The 16,268-nt window shown below is 35.2% G+C and overlaps 1 protein-coding gene across 1 annotated transcript; it reads right to left on the reverse strand.

Moving 5' to 3' along the window:
* Positions 1-2,381: 2,381 nt before the first annotated feature.
* LOC140451286 (uncharacterized) lies at positions 2,382-2,873 on the reverse strand. Its single transcript, XM_072545030.1, has one exon. It carries the CDS (start codon positions 2,871-2,873, stop codon positions 2,382-2,384), a length of 492 nt encoding a protein of 163 aa, XP_072401131.1.
* Positions 2,874-16,268: the final 13,395 nt, after the last annotated feature.

Raw genomic sequence — 16,268 nt, forward strand, 5'->3', positions numbered from 1 at the left:
AGACCATTTGACAAAGTAATGTTTCGGTTTTGATAACCGCAGCCGTCACTCCATAGTATAATGTTAATGTAACTTTGATTTTCTAATTGATGTTCTTTTACATGTCCCTCCAAAAAATGAATTATACTTGTAAATGCGTTGCTTGTCAATCCGCCCTCACTCTCGTTCCAAAGGTAACAGTAGCCTTGTTTGTGCTTAATGTCAAATCGTGTGAAATTATGGACGATAAGTTTGGTCTTGTAATAAAGCGCAGAAACATTGGATTTTGGAGAGAGCAAAACTTATTGAAGATCCATTGTTAAAACTTCATGTTGAGACTCCTTATCTGCACTCTTTTCATTTATTGCTTCATTTTTTAGTGTTATGTGTTCATTGTATTCGTCTTCTGTTGAATTGCCTGTTTGATAAGCGACACATTTGTCGCATAGATCCTTTTTCGGTTGATAAAGTGACAGCCGGTGCTTATCGAATTCCTTATGGAATGTGGCACTTGATACAGGTGTATGATTGTGTGTTTTGCAGTAGTCGTTTCTATAAACTTACTATGATGTTTACATGTTCGTTCCAGTTTTTTTTTTTTTGTTTTTATCCACCTGTTAATATTTTTAATTTTGCATTGTTCGCGTATACTTCTGTTGGTTTGTCTGTCTCTTAATGATATGCCCGCTTTTGATCTTAATACTTTCATTTCGATATTGTTGATTTGTTGTTTCGTCTTTCTTGTATCGGTCCTTGTCTCCGCTGTATATGTTACGATTGGTCTTACTGTTGTCTTGTATACTTTCATTTTGCTTTCCGTGGTCAGATATTTGTTTCTCCATATGGTTTCTCGGAGGCAACCACTTACTCTTGCCGCTTTTGATGCTTGCCTTATGGTATCTGTTCTTATATCCCTGTCACTAGTGATCTCTACTCTTCGGTAATTGAATTTCATTACTTATTCTACAATTTCGCCGTCTATTTCACCGTCTATTTCTAGTTTGCATCAAAATTTCAGAACGTTTTCGGAATAAGTATTCCATCTTCAGTGCTGCTACTAGATATACATGTTTAAAGCCACTAAATAGATGGGTGAAAACACTTTAAATGTTATTTAATTGGTATTAGGTTACATGGTTGGTAATAATTTTATAGGATGTTAAAATTTTAAGTAGATTCACTTCAGGGAAACGTAAACTACCAACGAGGATTACTGCTCCAGAGACCAGTACCCGGTCACTGGACAATAGCTTGTACGAATTGGAGGACAAGCTAATAGATCTGTAATTTTTCAAATTTATTTCCTTGTTAGATTGTAAGAGATAAAAATATAAAGTGCTAATTTACAATAAGAGATGATTACAATATTATCTGTTAATAGCAATACATTGTAGACATTATCTAGACATAAGTTATATATTTATCATCTGATAAAGGTTAAGTTCCAGATATTTCTTGCTGTTTTTTATCTCTTAAGTGTTACTTGACATCATGAAATATTTTAGAAAATTGAATATTTAAATGTGTTTTTCAAAAAATATAAATGATTTAATAAGAGTGTTATATATAATCCCTCTTGTAGATTGTAGAAATATACCGGTCGTTTGGTTTCGACCAAGACCAAGACTTTTCTTCACCGCGATCTGAAAGAAATATTGTGTACAACCTTAACCTTAAACTTAACCCTTCTTATTAATGGCCGTATTGCCAGACTCCAGTGAGAGACTAAGAAGGTATCCATTCAATTTTGGTGGGCAACGGTGGGGAAAATATTTTTTAAACATCTAATATTACGGAGCAAGACACCCTGACATCTTCCGACCGAGTATGACACTAGGCCAGAAGACCCAACTGCCGGATTAACTGTGTTCGGCTAGAGCCTTAACCAGCGTTCCAGAGTAGTGGTCTTACCACTCAGTAAAAAACTAAAATTCATGTATTAACGACCACCTTAAAAGAAGAATAATAATAAGAAAATACTGTATTAAGGAAAATTTACAACTAACCATACCTATCACCATAAGTCAGAAGAAAAAATGGTTTAAGAACTGCCTATGACCAAAAGAAAACAAAAAAAAATAATATTTCCGTGAGACCATAAACTAATTTTGGTACTTACCGGTTCTTAGCTCCCGAGGAAAAAGAAACAAGATTTCAGATCCCTGGTTTAATTTCATCCTCTGTCCTTCGGCTCCTTCTTCTTCATCACCCCAGAAATCAGACAGTGTACTTCTCTTGATTCTCTCTTTCCTCTCATCTTTATGTTTACATGATAAATACAAAGACAATACTACAAGTATTGCAGGTTGGCGCGAAATATGCGTTATTTTAATGGATGATTTTGAGGATATGGAACAAAGACAAAAGTTCGGTAAGTGTCTGTTTTATTATTTAATTACATTCTAAATAGCTTCATCCTGCCATGGAACTGATCCAGCTTCGGACATGAAATAGTTTACGAATTCTGTTCGAACTAAGTTGGCAGTATTACCACCTCGTGTTCTTACTTCATGGGTTAGGTTTTCGTAACTAAATTCTTCAGATACGTTATTATCACTGTTTGAGCCCTCCTTGTCTCTTATAAAGTTGTTTAGAATAGTACATGCCTTCATAGTCCATACAGCTGTTGTTTTATCGATGTCTAGAGGCCGATGGAATATTCTCCACTTATTAGCTAAGATACCGAAGGCACATTCAACGTATCTCCTAGCTCTAGTCAAACGATAGTTGAATATTCGCTTATTTTTGTCCAGATGCGTCCCGCCAAACGGCCTTAGTAAATTTTCGTGTAATCCGAAACCTTCGTCTCCAATGGCCACATAAGGAACTCTCGTTTCAGAGTCTCGTGTTAATGGGCATGGTGCTGGTATTTGTAGACTGCCGTCTAGCTTCATTTTCCAAAATGTTGTCTCTTTGAATATTGATTAATTGCATTATTTTCCATAAGATCCGACACTGACGTCGGATCAAAAAAATCCTTGTAATTGATATACAGTGAACCGCTATTTAGTGGTTTTTTAAGTCGGATATGTTTTCCGTCGACAGCTCCGAGACAGTGGGGAAAATTAGTTTTTTTGTTAAATCCACTTACTCTCTGTTCCCATTTGTCGATTTATGTAGGAAGTCGCATAAATTTTTCACTTGAATTGTTCCATATGCATCTTGAAACTTTTTTAATATTATTGCTAACAATCGATGCACCAACGCGATAGGTGTAATGAAGATCTTTAAATGAACACCCGGATGCTGCATACCTGAAAATAAAATTGTTTTATACTTGTTTTAGGAAAACTTGTTATGAAAAAGTAGAGACAGATGAGAGATGCCTGGGTGACACTTAAAAATAAAAAGAATTGCAAGACGTCTGGTTTCGCTGTCTCAAACACGAAGCCCTACAAATACCATAATCAGATGCTGTTTTTGAAAAAAGTACTTGTTGCTGGTGAAACGCACGAAAGCGTCTCTGCTAAACAAACTGAAGAACACACCGAAGATAACACCACGACATCGAATGAACCTACAAACGAAGATAATAGTGTGACTAGAATGACACAACTTGACAATGACAGTCAAAAGGACAAACAAAATCTAGCTCCCCTGCCAAAACGCAGAGCACCAGCCAAAAGAAATTTTAATGAAATTGTTGCCAAAATGATGTCCTACATTGACTATCAGATAAAACCGAAGAAAATTGAACAGGATGATCGAAATGTATCGTTCTTCACAGGTATTTTGCCGTCCTTGGCTTTGCTTGATGATGACCAAACTTTGGAATTCCAATCAGGGGTGATAAACCCACTACAAACTATTAAACATAGGAGAGTTGGCCAGTCAAGTTATGAGTGGTCAGCCTATACACAAACATCTGGTGCTAGTCACTATCAATCCCAGGGCTATTTTAGCAGACCACAGCCTACTGATAATGCACTATAGCCAGTATAATCTGTATACAGTGATGCTACGTTAGTAGATCTGTCTGAGTTTTAAAGATAAAAGTACGTACTTTAAAAATATCGCTAGTTTTTCTTCTGGGCAGATACTTTTCCTCCATCGAGTATCTTGCTTTTTTAAATCCTTTTCCAATAGTTTAAGTTCATCAAAAGTAGACATTGACATACGAAAGTAATTGTAAAATTTCGATTCATCACCTCGTAACTGATTCATAAGTAAACTGTAAGCACCCTCTCTAGATCTTTGGGACATAAGTGGATGCTAACAATAACGTCGAATCTTCCTTCTCCGTAGATAATAAAATTATACCAATACAACACGACAGCGTTCATCCTTGTAGAATAGCGGAGGAGACACTGCGAGTTTTCTGTTCACATCGCATCCAGTAATGACGGATCCGTTGAACGTTATACGGTGTCTATGTGTACAGAGCACAAATTTATGACGTGTTCGTTAAAAATAAACCAGTAAAACGGACTCCCATGTGTGAACGGGCCGTTACGGATCGTGGAAACCGCTGCCTAACAGTCTTTTGCAGCCTCGATTATCTTATCTTTGAGATAGATTTAGATCCAAGATGTCAACTTGACTACATTCTGTAAAAATTTTAGCATAAACACAGATTACTAGCTTCTGACCTTTTTTAAAGCTTTTCGGCGACTGTGTAGAGTAGAGTATGACATTATTTGGAGTTTTCTATTTGATATGGTATGCTAAAAACAAAATTTTAAGAAAAAACGGTAACTGTAAGATTTATTCTGAGTTTCTACTTCAACATATTTTATGTTTACTAACAGAGTAGCAAAACTCATAAATATATTGTTATGATATAGTTTATTTGTCAACAGAAAGTTTAGTTCCTTGTATTTTACAAAAAATATTTTTGGCAGAGATACAAAATGTCAGTAAAACTTTAACTATAATTATCTAACCCAAAAAAACACCGAACCCAAATACAAAATATAAATTAGTGCAGTGAATCCGGCACCTATCACGTGAAATTTTCAAAGGCGTCGGTTTTTCTTATAATCATAATCTAAGGGTAAAATCTAACATCTAATGTTTTAATAAAAACAATTGAAATACTACTTAAAGCTAGGTTAGAATGGTATTTTGAATATAACTTCACAATGAGGTGATGGAATAATAGATGCATATCACAATTAATAACAGACGTTCGAAACGTCTTTTAAAAAACTTATGCTTATTATTTTATTCGTTGATGCCTATAAAAGAAACGTTCCAAATAAAGAAATTCAGTATTTCTACCATGAAGTAAGGAAGGCAAAAATGGGTTATCAGAACAAGAGTATGTATGTCGAGTGAACGAATCTAAGTGAAGCTGATCATGTAATGTCCGAATAAAAAAGTTTTTTCCATGAGCTGTTAGATAGAAATGACGAAGAGGAAGGAAACATTTGGGTAAACAATATTAGAATGCAAAAGCATGTACCTGACAAACCAACAAAACAATAAATATTGGACATAATTAACTACTTGAAAAACAACACTGCGGAGATAATTGCGGGTTGGATTGAGTAGCTCTGCGGTTACCACAGCCAGTCCCAAGTCCTGATAAAATGTGGAGGGTGATTGGCAAAGTTAGCAACCTACCAATCGTAAAAACAAATACTACTCAAAGAAACAATGTACACCCTCGCATTGATACTATGATGACGACCACGACAAGAAGTAAGGATAAGTGAAAAATGTCCAAAACCCAGATAAGAATTACTATATGGACAATCAGATCGCTCAACTTAGGGGACCAACGTTCAAAATAGGGCAAAAGAAGCTGTAGCCGTACTAATAGACCAAAGGTACCAAAATAACTTCAAAGAATGTTACCACATGTCAAAAAGGATTGTAACAGCAAAGATAAGAATGAAGAAGGAAGAAGGAAGCAAGTAGTAGATCAAGTCAGAGGGAAGATGATAATATTAGGGGATTTTAACGCTCGAATAGGCAATCAAGTAATGCTCGGAATTAAGCAAAAACATAACGAGAATGTTAAAAATGAAAATGGAGAACTGATGATAAACTTCTGCACGAATAGTGAACTTAGAATAAACAACACATATTTTGATCACAAAGACCAATACAAATATATATTAGTTCTCACAGAGTGATCATTTAAAGTAATTACTAATGGCAAAACTTCCTCACAGCACACAACCACAAACGGTGTCCCACAAGGGTATGTCCTAAGCAGCACACTATTTCTCCTTAGTATTAACGATATTAGTTCATTCATAAACGACCCTGTACAATACGGAATATATGCTGACGACATAATATTATTCTGTCATGGAAAGGTCACATCCATCACAAATACTTTACTACAAAACACTCTAAGTAAAATAAACAACTGGGTCAGTCAATCCGGCCTTAACTTCTCCCCATCCAAATCCAAAGTTATTCATTTTACCAGACGACAAAACACGCAATCACCAACCATTACTCTGAATGGAAATTTTCTCCACGTAGTACATCAAATAAAGCTTTTTGGCATTATTTTCGATAAAAAACTTTCCTGGAGACCACACATTCGAGAACTTAAGGGTAGCTGCCTTCAAAGAATGAATCTTCTTAAATCACTAGCTCATTATAGTTGGGGAGCCGATGAGGAAACACTACTAAAAATATATCGAGCTCTTATTCGCTCCAAACTTGACTATGGTAGTGTTCTCTACATGTCATCAAGTAACTCACTACTACGTTCACTAAATGTAGTCCAAAATACTTCCCTTCGACTCTGTTTAGGAGCATTCCGATCCAGTCCGGTGGAAAGCATTCATGTAGAATATTTCGAACCCTCGCTTCATCTAAGGCGACAACAACTTCTACTGCTCTATTTCGCTAGAGTTTCAGCAAATCCCACAAATCCCACAAGAAACCTCATTTGTAATAGACAATTACCAGTTACTAATAATCCTAGAATGGTACCGTCCACTATACAGATGTAAATTCCTTATTTAGATATCAATCTATTGTCGACCAGCCCTTTCACGGTCCCTCAAACTCCTCCATGGATATGTAAACTTCCAAATTTCAATATCGAATTATCCAAATATAATAAGAATGAAATATCACCTTCCGTTATCAAACAAAGATTCTACGAAATACTACATCAATGCAACTTCGATAAGATCCTTTACTCAGATGCATTTAAGACTGAAGAAGGTGTTGGCTGTGCTGTTACAACGACTACAACCACCGTCAACTTGTTTCGACTCTCCAGCAATTGCAGTATTTATACTGCTGAACTATATGGAATACTACAAGCGGTGAAAACTCCACTCAACGATGATAAAACTATAGCAATCTGTACGGACTCTCTATCCTCCATGCAGTCCATAAGAAACGTACATTCTATCCATCCAATAGTTCAAGAAATCCAGAGTATATGTAATCGCCTTCAAACTAATGGAATTACAGTAACAATATTGTGGGTTACATCACACGTTGGTATTCCAGGTAACGAAAAAGCCGATCAAGCAGCAAAACAAGCATGTTCTCTTAACGTAACAACAGACATTCAAACATCATCAGATTTAAAAAGAATAATCAAACATAAAATAATGGACCTTTGGAATGATCATTGGAAAAGAAGCAATACCAAGTTAAGCGTTCTACAACCAAAAATTTTCTACCACCAACTCCCACCAATGAAAAGAAAGGACAAATCTATCATTCGAAGATTGAGAATAGGGCACACACGCCTTACACATGGACACCTAATGAATTCCAGTAATCAGATTTTGTGCCAGTACTGCAACAGCACGACTTTCGTAACACATGTACTTCTTGACTGTCAACACTACCTAGCGGCCAGAAGAAAATACAATCTTGGTAACGACCTAAAAGACATACTTATCTCAAACAGCAGCAACTATGAAAATGTTATACACTTTAATATAAAACAAAATGTATTATAAAAAATGTATTGTAACTAATTTGTACCCAATGTAAAGTATTAACCATGTAAACATGAATGTAAATTGTACCTGTGTCAATGACCATTAGCTGTCGAGACACATATTTTTTCGAAATAAAAAAAATATATATATATATATATATATATATATATATATATATATATATATATATATATATATATATATATATATGTATATATTAAATAATACCCGTGGGCAAAGATCTAAGATAGATTAAGTTATTACCAACAGAGATATACATCCATCAAAAATAATCGACGTAAGATGCCTCGACTCAGCATACGTAGGTACCGACCATAGCCTAGTTCTAGTATTATGTAAAACAAGAATCATCATCAAATACTTCACACATCAAGATTGCTGAGAATGAAATATTAGAAATCGATAACATGGAAGAAAGCTGGGAAAAACTTAAAAATAACATAATTAACGCAGCAACAGGATCACTTAGAGAGGGAAGGTAACGAACACTAATATATCAAAAAAGAAAATCCCATGATTTAGAGAGGAAGTGAAGACAAAATGCGAAGAAGAGAAGAAAGCTTTTTTACAATACAGAACACAACAAACAACATATATGTGGCATATAACCACATAAACGAATTAGAAATGAAACGAATACTTAAGTTAGATAAATAAAAAGGGAACCCTAGCAGAGCTTCTCAAAACAGATGGAACACGACTTCGAAACACAAAAAGTAATATGGAGAATGATCAGAGGACAAAGAAAAGGGATGAACTCCTTTCACTTCCTCTCTAAACCATATTTTACCATATGGGTTTCTTTTTTGGTATCTAAACCATGTGATTTTTTTTTGATATATTAGAGTTCGTTACTTTCCACTCTCCAAGAAATTCTGTTGCTGCATTCATTATGTTATTTTTGAGTTTTTCCCAGCTTTCCTCGATGTTATCATTTTCTAATAGTTCATTCTCAGCAATCTCCTTTGATCTTATTTTTCTGTATAAGTATTCCGTAGATTCCGTATTTAGTACTTCGATTCTGAATTTTTTTATGTTGGTATCGGTCTATCACGTCTGGTCGCTACCTGCACCCTGCACCTGCTTAGTTGAAGCATCTTACGTCGATTATTTTTGATAGATATGTATATCTCTGTTTTTTGTAACATAATCTCTCATAGATCTTTCTCCACGGGTATTATTGAATATACATTTGTGTTGATCTTTGGGATCAAAAAGTGTATTGTTTATTCTAAATGTAGAAGTTTTTATTAGTTCTCCATTTTTGTTTATAACGTTCTCGTTTATTTTACATAACATAATTAATACATTCCAAAAACTAAAGGAAGAAAAGCAAAAAAGCATAAAGAGATAATTTTTAGTGATTTTGGAATATAATGCATAAATATATTATTGCGTGGATAGAAACGTATGGTAAAAAACTAGCGCATTTAATGTGGGAACAGATTATGTTTGTGAATTTTTATGGCTAATCCACTCATTTGGGAAATCCTATAGATAGTTTACTTTTTTAGTTTCCGAACCATAAATAACACACCAACATGTGGATTAATTTTTCACACAAAAGAAAAAACTGGCGGACAGCCAAATAACCTTGCATATTCACCAAAAATAATTCCTAATATTAATAAATTAATCAAGATATTTTAATTATATCTTAATCCCTAATTAAACATTGACGGAAGTAAAATAGACAAATGAATGACAAAAATATAAGATTGACTTAGTACGTCAAAGAGACTTTTTTTAATTCTTAGACTACTCTTTTAGAAAAGTAAAAAAACATGCCGTTAGATTCTAACAAAGAAAACACCCAAGGATGGGCACAGGCTGTGGCGCACCCAGGGGGGGTTTTGGGGGTTAAACCCCCCCCCCAGGGTATATAAAGTAAACAATATATAAAGAATAGTAGGAAAATGTAACTTGTTTTTCACACACAATACAAAAAATCCAAAACGCTAATTGAATAACTAAATTACCACTTTAAATATGTAGAACACAATAATTATTGTATAAATAAACAATAATTAATAATATTTTTCATTATATGTAGGAATTCATAAGGAAACATTCATAAGGAAAAGATTAATCGAAAGATGACAAGAAGAGTGGAACAACAAGGAAGATATTGCTCAGTGGACAAAAATGCTGATCCCGAGCCTAAGGGACTGGGTAGATTGTCTGTTTTAGGGCGTATCTTCATAGGTTCAGAAAGACAGATACAGATAAATGCCTATACCGCGAATATTTCGACATTGTTACTCACACAATGCTGGAGTGTAATAGATGTACAGTGGGTACAGAATGTATAAAGAAATAGGTATGAACCCTGTGACTGTAAGAGAGATGATCGTGAAGATGTCGGGAAATACGGAGGGGTGAAATAGTGTTCACAATTACATCCGAGCAGTCATTAAAAAGAAAGAAGAAGAAGAGAAACACCAACCAGGCTAACGACAGAGATAAGATCTCTTTTAATGGGAATAAGTCGCAATTGAAGGTTAAAATAAGTTTATTGACGTTTGAATTTTTGATCTTTGATCTTGCACTGATAACTTGTTTATACTCCAACAATTAATAAAAAAAAAAAAAAGAATAGCGGTTGGTGCCGAAGTACATCTAGCCTTCATCGACCTAAAAAAGGCGTATAATACAGTTCCAAGACTTAAATTGTGGCAAGCTTAACAACAACTAGACATTAGTCCATACCTTTTAGGAATAATCACAGAAGTATACAGGGATAACACTACTTACCTAAAAATCGAATATAGACTATCAGAGCCAATAAAAGTAACTAAAGGACTAAGGCAAGGATGCAGTATACAAAATTGGAAAAACCTCTGCCAGGGAATGGGAATCCCCATAGGAAATGACGTACTGTTCTCCCTGAACTTTGCGGATGACCAAGTCATCCTAGCTCAAGATTCTTATGATCTAGAATTTATGATAAAGCGTCTATAGAGAGAATACTTAAAATGGGGGTTACAAGTCAGCATGAAGAAAACAGAATATTTACTTAATTATCAATTCAGATGCAAGGTTTGAAGTGTTGATAGACGAGGACGTGGAAATCAAACAAGTGGAAAAATTTAAATATTTAGGTCCATTTATTGCTAAGAACGGCTTGAGAGAAACCGAAATTAAACACGAATTTATCAGGGATGTAAAATTTTAGGATGTCTGAAATCCTTATGGTGGGATCACCACATGTCCAAAAGGAACAAAAAAAGAATCGGGCAACCCATGGTTGAATCAGTTCTTTGTTATGGCTCTGAAGTATGGACAATTAATGCAGACCTGAAGAGAAGATTGTTGACTGATTGACTGAAGAAATAACATGAATGCTAGAATAGAAAGAAGAGGTTCAAAATAGTTTGGACATCTATTGAGAATGCCTGACAAACGTCGGCCCCAAAAACTTCACAAATGGAAGCCCCCTGGAAGAAAAAAAAGAGGTAGACCTCGACGCTCATGAAATGAAGGAATTAGAAGAGCGATAGAATCGAGAGGTTTGGAGGAGGAGCATGCCTTGGACCGGGAGGATTCCCGGAGGAGAACGGGAATACGGCGATAGCCGTCTTCAAAATGTATTTACAAGTTGAATTAATGCCAAACGTCAATAACCTTATTTTAACCTTCAATTGTGGCTTATTCCCATTAAAATAGTAGTTACTGTAAAATGCCACAAAAATATAGCTTCAGAACAATAGATAAGATCTAGATAAGAGAAGGGAGTGTTGCAAAAATGTCGTCAGCCTTACAGTGGCCGCCCCACTTTCGGAGTACGGTACGTGCGACAGTCAACTGCGCACAAGTAAGAGAGATTGGTTTTAGTTGGTAGGCAGGATAATAGATACCTGAGTCTTTGGCACTGCTATCTTTAGTACTTTAAATTAAACTAAAACCCAAATTTTAGGGACTCAAAATGGAGGTAGCATAAAAAAATTTCAAAACCCCCCCTAAGACAAATTCTGGGTGCGCCACTGGGCACAAGGTACTTATATTTTGACCATTAGCAATGCTGAATATTATCAGTTGCCACTTGGCGTATGTAATATTAGGCGAGACCTAAGATGTATAAAAAAGCCAAATACTAACCCAATAAGAGACTAATGATCCAAACCAAGTGTAATAGATTCTTTATATCATTTGAAACAAAAAAACCTAAATATTTTTTTGTTAATCTAAATATTGTTGAATTGACGATGGAAGAATTAAATGCTGTAACAAGACTGTTTATACATAGATATAATACTAATAGACTGATCGCTGCAATACATTACCGTTCCCATAGTGTGACAGAGAAAACTGACGCAAAGCAGTCGATTAATCTTTTTCTAATGGATCGGGTTTATCGACCACATGATCTTCCTATTGGTCATTTAGTTTACGTGATCAAAAAATCCAGCCCATTAGAAAGAGATGCAGGTATTGCTTTGTGTCAGTTTTCTCCGTCGCACTGAGGGAACGACAGTGTACTGCAACGTTTAGTCTATTTGTATGACATGTCTGTGGCTTTATACAACTAGTAAATTAAACAGGAAAAAAAGTTTCAAACTAAAAAAAGGTTCTCAAACTAAAGACGCGTGTTTATGTATAAATGAATTGAGATATGAATTGAGATATAAAATACCGAAAATTCAAAGTATAACAATAGATAGAATACCTCCGTCAAAGCCTTCTTTAATGTAACATATTAACCTGGTGAAATGGGAAGTGAATGAATGGTCACAATCAAGATTTGAAAATATTAAATCGTTTGATCCTGTTGAATATGGTTGGATTTTACATAACAATACATTATGTGTGAATTATTTCGAAGGTGATAGATACACTCATGGAACTTTTGCAGAAATGTATTTATTCACGCAGCGCCGGCGGTAAGAACCCCTGCAATGATAAAGGGACTCAGCACTTTTCTTATGTAAAAGTGGTTTCAGTTAAATTTGCTGAAACTTTACGAATAGGTATCTTTGGTCATGCTGATCAAAAGTTCTCAGTGTCCCAAGATCCAGAAATCAATTATTTCTACAGAGCTTAAACTTGCCAACTTTTGGCCTGATTTTCAAAAAAATGCCAAGAGGTAAAAAGTGTTTATTTTTGCAAAATTTACCTAGAAAAAGTATTTCATCATCATCAGTGGCGTTACAGCTCTTTATGAGCCAAAGCCTTCTTCAGAAGAATCCTCCATTCGCCCCTGTCTCTGGCAACTCTTTTCCATGCTCTAATTCCGATAGACTTCAAATCATTTTCTAGGTTGTCTTGGTACCTAAGTCTCGGTCTTCCTCTTCTTCGTTGTCCGATCGGCCCTCTTCGGTCAAAAACTTTTCTGACTATGGCAGCTTCCTCTCGTCTGATTACATGACCTATCCATCTGAGGCGTGCTACCTTAATGAATTTGACAACGTCAGGTTCTCCAAATCTTCTATACAACTCAAAATTGTAACACCTGCGCCACAAACCTTGTTCTTTTATGCCTCCATATATTCGTCTTAGTATTTTTCGCTCAAAACGTTTGAGCAATTCTTGGTCATTCTGTGTTAGTGTCCAAGTTTCTGAACCATATGTTAGCACTGGTCTTATTAGTGTTTTGTATACAGTCAGTTTAATTTTTCTAGGCATTTTTGAGGCCATGTGTCTTCTTAAGCCATAGTAACACTTATTGGCGAGCACTATTCTTCTTTTGATTTCTTCACTAACGTTGTTATCTTTGGTTAGCAGCGACCCTAAGTATATGAAGGTGTCAACACCTTCCAGTTCTAGGTCATCAAATACTATTCGTGTAGGTGTCGGGTTGCTTGACCTAGTGCAACACATATATTTGGTCTTTTGAACATTTATATTTAGTCCCATTCTGTGTGCAGATGCTCTTAACGACCGAAATGCTTCAGTCAGAGATTCTGTGGACCTACCTATGATGTCTATGTCATCTGCGTATCCGACAATTTGTACTGATTTGTTAAAGATAGTACCATTCGTAGTAATCTGCGACTCTCGAATTATTTTTTCTAATGCCAGGTTAAATAAGAGACACAATAGTGAATCACCCTGCTTGATATATCCAGGCTAAAAATATGCCCTGGATATATCAAGCTAAAAGCTTGATATATCCAGGGCCTTAATTAGTCTTTATTTGTTCTTCGGAGCGCGTAAACATATTCGAGTTAAGATTATTTGTACCATCTTGGATGTACTGTTACTGTTTTGTTATTGTTATTATTTGTTGGTGGCTATTGTTGTGATTTGCTGTTGGCAATTATTGTTATTTTCTGTTGTTGGCTATTGTTATATTTGACGCCCGAATTTTTACCGCAAAATGAAGGAAATTGTTCAATGGAAACGTGGAAAAGCTCTGAAACTTTCAGAGAAGCAGATATTAATGAATATTATTAATTATTATCTTAATCAGGATAACAACGATTCTGTATCAAGTGTAATTAGGAAAGTGTCAGAAATGAGTGGTGTTTGCGAAAAGACTCTGTTTCGCATACGACAGGAATATTCATCACCTGCTGGACTACAATCTCCAAAGAGCAGGCCCAAGAAGAGAAAGGTTGGTAATTCTCGTGACAACAAGTACGATGAAGGTGTCAGGGGCCAAATTCGTAGAATAGTTCATCAATTTTTTCGTGACAACATACCACCAACAATAAACACCATATTAGCTATTGTGAATGTCGAAGAAACTTTGCCCAACTTTTCACGAGCCACGCCACATTGCTTGCTGAGTGATATGGATTTTGTGTTTATAAAACGTGGCAGAAATTCAATTTTGATTATAAAACCAGAAATCATCTCGTGGCGTCATCGTTACTCACGCGCAATTCGTAAATACCGTGCAGAAGGATACAACATAGTGTATTTGGATAATTCATGGGTAAATATCGGGCACAGTGTGAAAAAAGAATGGGTTGATAAAACAATTACATCTCATCGCGATGCTTTTGTTGGTGGTCTGCCAACAGGATTAAAAGCTCCAACAGCTCGTGGTGCACGGATCGTTTTATTGCACGCAGGATCTACCATTGGATTTATTGATGGAGCAGAGCTCACGTTTTTAGCAAAGAAAAATACTCAGGACTACCACGACTTAATGGATATACCGACCTTCGAAAATAACTTAATGCTAAATTTGTCAGAAAAAACTGTTGTGGTAATGGACAATGTCTCCTATCACAGCAGAAAGTCGGAACAAATTCTCAACAGTTCAACACTAAAAAAGATTCAAGAATGGCGCCTGTCAAAGGACCTATTTTTTGAAGAAGACTACCTAAAATGCCCATCATCACTGTGAACTCAATCCCATCGAAATTATTTGGAGAGAAGTGAAACGGTACATAGCTGGACGCAACGCGAATTTTAAAGAAGCTGAAATGCGAAATTTAATTACAGCAGCGTAAGATTTCATTACGCCAGAGAAATGGAAAAACTACGTAAACCACGTAATAGCAACAAAAAAAATGTGAGAAATTGACAATTATTTGTTGGATGATATCGAACCAATTATTATAAATATAAATAACGGAGATAGTGATGACAGTGGCGATAATAATGATGATGGTGATGATAGTGAAGCAGAAACTAAATGTGACAGCGATTGACAGAAAAAGGAACTAAATATATAATGGTTAATGGTCTTCTTTTAATTTCAACTTATTTATTAGTCTTATTTTCGGATATTTCTACGTTTTGTTACTGCCAACATATACAGTGCGGTTTTTAAAAGTCCTTCCCTCTAAACTTTTGAACAGTACATAAATATTTAAATAATACATAAATAAAATGTTTCTTTATATTTTAGTTTTATTTTATTCGATTTTATTTAAATCTATAAACAAATGGTTTGTATCGCTAGCACATACTGTACATACTGTAGAATTAAAAACAAACTGCTTGTGTGAAATAAATAAAAGGCATTTCTTAATTTCTATTTTATGTTAATTTAACCCAAGTATGTTATAGCAAATATTATTTACGTTTGAGAACCACTGACAGAAGGAAGCCAGGCAGGGTCGTTAGTGGGCATTAGTACTTAAGCTATCTTCAACACAAAAGATGGATTAGGCTAAGTAGTAAGAAGTGACGTTTATTTTAATACAAGTTTGTACAGAGTTTTATAGTACAGTTTTATCTTGTACAGACTAGTCACTTTGATACAATCTATCGCTTCTTATTGGTTTATAGAAGAACCCTATTGGGGTCAATATGTCATAGGTAACTAAAGTTACACATAACTCGGTTGAAGAAGACGTAGTCTTAAAATTTGGTATATATTCATATTAGAACATAAGTATATGATGTATTTATATCCTAAAGAGCACACTTGGGGTGAAAATGTGCAGAATTTACAAAAATACACATCCGACATCTTCAAATTGCATCAGACCCATACGTGCG

Source organism: Diabrotica undecimpunctata, chromosome 9, assembly GCF_040954645.1.
Source record: "Diabrotica undecimpunctata isolate CICGRU chromosome 9, icDiaUnde3, whole genome shotgun sequence".
Lineage (NCBI taxonomy): Eukaryota > Metazoa > Arthropoda > Insecta > Coleoptera > Chrysomelidae > Diabrotica > Diabrotica undecimpunctata.

Excerpts from the sequence above, each read along its gene's own strand:
- LOC140451286 (XM_072545030.1), bottom strand. The coding sequence starts at position 2,873 with ATGAAGCTAGACGGCAGTCTACAAATACCAGCACCATGCCCATTAACA.